The sequence below is a fragment of the Hypanus sabinus genome, chromosome 10, assembly GCF_030144855.1.
Source record: "Hypanus sabinus isolate sHypSab1 chromosome 10, sHypSab1.hap1, whole genome shotgun sequence".
Classification (NCBI taxonomy): Eukaryota; Metazoa; Chordata; class Chondrichthyes; order Myliobatiformes; family Dasyatidae; genus Hypanus; species Hypanus sabinus.
The window spans coordinates 28,776,116-28,782,622 of NC_082715.1; the positions used below are offsets into that span (position 1 = coordinate 28,776,116).

The 6,507-nt window shown below is 37.4% G+C and overlaps 1 protein-coding gene across 1 annotated transcript; it reads right to left on the bottom strand.

Annotated features, from left to right (window-relative positions):
- Window positions 1-4,843: 4,843 nt before the first annotated feature.
- On the bottom strand, window positions 4,844-5,881 carry LOC132400414 (trace amine-associated receptor 4-like). The gene has a single exon (XM_059981354.1). It carries the CDS (start codon window positions 5,879-5,881, stop codon window positions 4,844-4,846), a length of 1,038 nt encoding a protein of 345 aa, XP_059837337.1.
- Window positions 5,882-6,507: the final 626 nt, after the last annotated feature.

A 6,507-nucleotide genomic window follows, 5' to 3' on the forward strand; every position in this document is an offset into this window, starting at 1 on the left:
AGGACACTGGGATTTGAACTCCAAACTCCAATGCCCCGAGTTGTATGGTGCCATGGTAACCACTGCACTATCATAGTGCTATTTACTTAATAGGATTAGTAACTCCCTTAATCCCTAACTCTGTCTCTCCTTGCAATGACATTAACTCAGTCTTACTATTAGTAATACCAAAGGTAATCTGTAACCACACATTAAACGTGAATCTGCTAAATGTTCTGTTTATTTTGCCTGGGACTATTGGATCACCTGGTGGGTGTGCATTGAGTGAAACTTGAGAAAAGCATTTTTTACAAAAGCAAATTTGACATGTTATTTATTACTTTCAATTAAAAGGATGTCATCTGCACTCCATTTTATGTGTAATGCGATGCAAGAGGAAACATAGTTGATATAAAGGTGATTTTCAAATTTGAAATAAATTTTGTCTTTGAAGAATCAGGAGTTCGTGAGCTCCCTCCAGTATTCAGATTTCATGTAACCATATAACCATATAATAATCACAGCACGGAAACAGGCCATCTTGGCCCTCCTAGTCCGTGCCGAACTCTTAATCTCACCTAGTCCCACCTACCCGCACTCAGCCCAGAACCCTCCACTCCTTTCCTGTCCATATACCTATCCAATTTTACCTTAAATGACACAATTGAACTGGCCTCTACTACTTCTACAGGAAGCTCATTCCACACAGCTATCGCTCTCTGAGTAAAGAAATACCCCCTCGTGTTTCCCTTAAACTTCTGCCCCCTAACTCTCAAATCATGTCCTCTCGTTTGAATCTCCCCTACTCTCAATGGAAACAGCCTATTCATGTCAACTCTATCTATCCCTCTCAAAATTTTAAATACCTCGATCAAGTTCCCCCTCAACCTTCTACGCTCCAATGAATAGAGACCTAACTTGTTCAACCTTTCTCTGTAACTTAAGTACTGAAACCCAGGTAACATCCTAGTAAATCGTCTCTACACTCTCTTTAATTTATTGATATCTTCTAATTTATTGAAAATAAATTTCCTCCCACATTCCAAAGACATACGGGTTAGTAGGTTAATGGGTGTAATTGAGGTGTGTAGACTGGCTGGGCCAGGAGGGCTTGCTGTCAGCTGTATGTTGAAATAAGTAGTAAATAAATAAAAAGTGTGTCATTTTGTATTGGCAGCCAAATGTTTATCAGAACAGAAGGTTGCAAAGGCAGCCAAGCATAAAAGGAAAGCAAACCCTTTCATTGTAAGGAAAGCAGATCTAAGGATTGGAGTGGATCAACAATACACTTATATGTAGGTCAAGGAAATTATAGACAGCAGTATCTCAGGATTGTGTGGACAGAGTGTCAGACACTGTGAAGTCTGAATTGCTCTTTCAAAATCTGAGCTTGCACCTCGAGACACCAGGTGGCATTCAAATTTTAAAATTAGAAAAAATGAGAATTTGTTTTGTGTTTTTAAGTTGAAGAACTTCACTTTAGAGATGTAAATCTAGAATTATCAAGTGTACATGATCTCAGAATCATATGGATCACATAATTAATTTCAATAATTCTTTTGCAGTAAAATTAAAGTCAATGCATGTATTTTTTATCATATCACTATGAAATACTGACATTGTGAACAGATTTACTGTTTGAATAGACTCTTTATTAGTATAGACACTGAGGAGTCTTGTCAGATTGTGTTGAGATTGTAGTAGTGTGCAAATGAGAAGAGAGCACTGACAGCTACATCCCATATCTGGCTCCACTACAATGATTCCATAAGTATAGACAACTAAAGCACTCACCTGATCAGACAGTGGGGAATAAGACTTTCAAAATGCTAACAGGTTCTTACAAATTCGCTGGAGCCATTTTGTCACTCTTGGCCAGTACTGATGAAACCCTACAACACAGAGAAGTAACCATTGGCTCTCCACAGTGGTGAATTCTGAGCAGTGAACCCTCTGAGCCCTCTCCTGAAACACCTGATTTCCTCCAAGGTCTGAGGCAGGTCTTTGCCGGTTGTTAAAGATAAACTAGACTTCATATACTTTTAAATCACCCTGAAATTCAAGGGAAATTAATAGCTATTAAAATTAAAAATAAAGTCTACCTCAAATACTTTGAATAGTTCATCATAATAAATTGTTCAAATTGGTCACAAGATCACAAGACAAAGGAGCAGAAGTAGACCATTCGGCCCATCGAGTCTGCTCCACCACTCCACCATGAGCTAAACTATTCTCCCATCTAGTTCCAATTTCTGGCTTTCTCCCCATATCCCTTGATACCCTGACTAATTAGATACCTATCAATCTCCTCCTTAAACACCCTCAATGATCAGGCCTCCACAGCTGTATGTGGCGACGAATTCCATAAATCCACAACCCTCTGGCTAAAAAAAATTGTCCTCATCTCTGTTTTGAATGGGTACCCTCTAATTCTGAGACTGTGGCCTCTTGTGAGACTGTGACCTACCCACCAAAGGAAACAGCCTTTCCACATCTACTCTGTCCAACCCTTTCAACATTCGAAATGTTTCTATGAGATTCCCTCTCATTCTTCTATACTCTAACGAATACAGTCCAAGAGCCAACAAACGCTCCTCATATGTTAGCCCCTGCATTCCAGGAATCATCCTCGTAAATGGTCAGTGGTCAGAATCTACGAGTCCCCGGTGCAATATGAGGAAATCTACTGTCATGTTTTGTAACTCTAGAAACTGATGGAAAGAAAAACATAGGATCCAGGATGCTACGTGTCTACTCTTTGTATTAATTTAGTGAGGCACTCAGATATGGCATGGTGTCATAATGACTTTTACATATAACCCCTGATGAATTCTGTGAACAAAGAATGTTGAATCAAACAATATATTCAAAATATTAGTCAAATATTACTGAAATATTAAATACACTCCACTCCTCTCTGCTGAGCTATAAACTCCAAGAGAAATATACTAAACACAATATACTATACAATATAACTACTATAAACATACAGAAAAGCAAATTTTAAAGTGTGCCATTCACTGTGGAGGATTTCTTCCTCTTGTGGGAGAACATCTTTCCTGACAAGGAGTACAGGGGTGTCACTCTACCTGGCAGGTGAGATTTGTGGCTGTGAAACCATCTCAGAGGCTCCTCCAGGGTGGTTGGAGAAGCTCAAAGTTCAAAAGTCAAAGTAGATACATTATCACAACCCTGAGATTCATTTTCTTAGGGGCACATTCAATAAAACCCAATAACCTTAATCGAATCGATGAAAGGCAATACCCAAAGGGGTGGACAAGTGTGCAAAAGACAACAAACTGTGCAAATACAAAAGAATAAAAAAAGAAATGATAATAACAATAATAAATAAACAATAAAATTTGTGAACGTGAGATAAAGAGTCCTTGAAAGTGAGTCCATAGGGAATGGGAACAGTTCAGTAATGGGGCAACTGAAGTTGAATGAAGATATTAGATATCACCGTTGGATCAAGAGCCTGAGGAATATTAACTGTTCCTGAACCTGGTGGTGTGGGACCTGAGGCTCCTGTACCTTCTTCCTGATGGCAACAGTGAAAAGAGAGCATGACCTGGATAGAGGGGGTCCCTGATGATGGATACTGTTTCTCTCCAACAGTATTTCATGTAGATGTGCTCAGCGGTGAGGAGGGCTTTATCCATGATGGATTGGGGCATATCCACTACTTTTAGTAGGATTTTCTGTTCAAGGGCATTGGAGTATCCATACCAGACTGTGACACACCCAGTCAATACACTCTCCACTACACATCTCTTGAAGCTTGTCAAAGTTTTAAATGTCATGCTGAATCTCTACAAACTCCTAAGGAAGTTGAGGCACTGCTGTGCTTTCATCATAATTGCACAATACTTGTGGGCTAGGCCCAGGACAGGCTCGCTGAAATAATAACACAGAGGAATTTAAAGTTGCTGACCCTCTCCACCTCTGATCCTCTGATGAGGACTGGCTCAGGTACCTCTGGTTTCCTTCTCTTGAAGACTATAATCAGCTCTTTAGTCTTGCTGACATTGAGTAAGAGGTTGTTGTTATGGCACCACTCAGACAAATTATCAACCTCCCTCCCCTATATGCTGATTCATCACTACCTTTGGTTCGGCCTGTGCCAGTGGTGTTATCAGCAAGCTGGAATGTAGCATTGGAGCTCTGCTTAGCCTCACAGTGCACAGGACAGCAAATTTAAACAGGTTCATTTTAATTCTCATAATATACTTCAAGCAGAAAAAAAGTAAAATGACATTCTCCCATATCAGCAATTCATTTTAAGGTAATTATCCTAGAGAGTTTTGAACTGTTGTCTTTTGCAATCCAATCTTGTTCTTAATTTTTGTTTCACAGATGTACATGAGAAAGACTGCCCTCTAGTCAGTAGGATTAATCTTTTTGGTCATGGTTAAAGAAAGAGTAAATTTCTGTTTATGTTACTCATTCTCTGGGTGGATAACCTAAAGCACTGTTTAAATAACAGACATGTTGTCACCAATTTGTAAGCAACAAGTTCCCATAAGCAATGACGTGACAATGACAAAATCAGCAGATTTTCTAAGACCAGTGAAGGATACTTAAGGATATCAGAGAAAATCTCTTGGTCTTCTTCAAAATGATTCATGGGACCTTATACATCTATCTGAATGGGCAGATGGAGCCCTGAAATATGACGGCTCTGACATCACAGATCTCCATTGACATTTCAATAAACTGAAAGACTCAATCTCCAAAAATAAAGTCGTTTGACTGACAAGTAACAGTGTTCCCAACTGTCTGAAAGGAAATAAAGAGATTTTAAAACACATTGGCTATGAAGAGTTTTAATCATTTTGTGCAATTCCAAGACAAACATTTTCAGTTATTCTGAAAAGAAATCCATTGTAGCTGAATCAGAGTTAAATACCTCACAAGAGAGCATGAGCTTGAGTGTTTTGCGATACCATGGATATAAATAAGCATAAAGAATTGGGTTCAAAGTAGAATTAAAGAATCCAAACCAAGTAATTACATCACCTAAAGCTGTTGGGATTAAAAAATTAAAATATGGATCAAAAATGTTATTTACATAGAAAGGCAGCCAGGAGAACGTAAAAATTCCCATTATTGCACTTTGATTTTTTACAGCTATTTGTTGCTTTTTACGTAAGTTTCCAGTGTTGTTTTCTTCCAGGTTATTACTATTGCTTGGCATGTTTCCAATTACTCTGCCATGTTTACATTTTAACACAAAAAATATTTTAACGTATATGCCCAGAATGATAGAAACGGGAACACAAAATACGATCAATGCATCTACATGCCCCTCAAACTTAGCATATGCGATGCAGCTGCCTTCGCAAGTCGTAGCAAGTATGTAATCATCTAATGACTTTTTACTGAAGTCTGACAAGATCAGTCTAAAACCATAAAAGATAGCAAATAGCCAGATTAAAGAAACAGTGACGATTGTCACAGGCAGGGTTATTTTTATAGAATAGAGAAAGGGATCAGAAATGGCATAGTATCGATCAACTGCAATAAAACATATATTATAAATTGAAACTATAGTTAACATAATATCAAGAATTGAATGAATTTTACAAAACATGTGTCCAAAATACCAACATGTTTCTATTGACCTGATCATACTATAAGGCAATACTACAAAGCCAACCAAGAAATCAACAAATGCTAAAGATAATACAAGATAATTGGTGGGTGTCTGTAGTTGCTTGAAATGTAAAACTGAAATGATCACCACCAGATTTCCAAATATGGAAATCAATATTGAAAAGCTAATAAAAATGTACAGGGTTGCTTTGATTGCTATTGGCCTTGTGACTTTGGGACAGGATGTGTTAACAAATTGAAAACAGTATTGTACATCGTCTGGATTTTCAAGATATGTTAAATTCATTCTTTTCTCTCGTTGATAATCAAAATCCTTGAATTGCAGTGAAATGATAAAGTTCTTAATGCAGGTGATTGATTGGAGAAGATCTTTACCAAGAACTCTGATTTTCTTCACATGATTAGTCGTGAATTCTGTAAAAATAATATTTCATTAGCAGTGTGTTTGAAATTATGGGAATTTACTTTTGAAGGAAGGAAGCTAAAGGTTTTGAAAAATAAATGTTCACAAAAATTCAAGATGCAACACCAAGAATTTAATTTTGTTAGTAACATAGGACTCTTACGTAAATGTATCTGTGTGTTATTATGGCTGCCAAATTAAAAACCAAATTAAATACAATTATAAGGTATTACCAAAATATATTCCTGATTTAATACAACAATCTTGATTTTCAATATTCCAGCACCTTTGCTTTGCACATCTACAAAGGAATTTCTTGTCAAGAGGAAAGATCTTGGTGAAAGTGTAAAATAGCTGAACCTCCATTGAACTCATCTGACCCAACCCGGCAAAAAGCTAATACCTTCCATTTCACGTAACCATTTAAAAATCATCACAATGTTTTATACTGCTGTGAAGTTGAAACGGATTTCAAATTCTTTGGCAATGCACACAAAATAATGGAGGAA

What these genes read in the sequence shown, in the direction of transcription:
- LOC132400414 (XM_059981354.1), bottom strand. Translation starts at nt 5,881, where the DNA reads ATGAATTTAACATATCTTGAAAATCCAGACGATGTACAATACTGTTTT.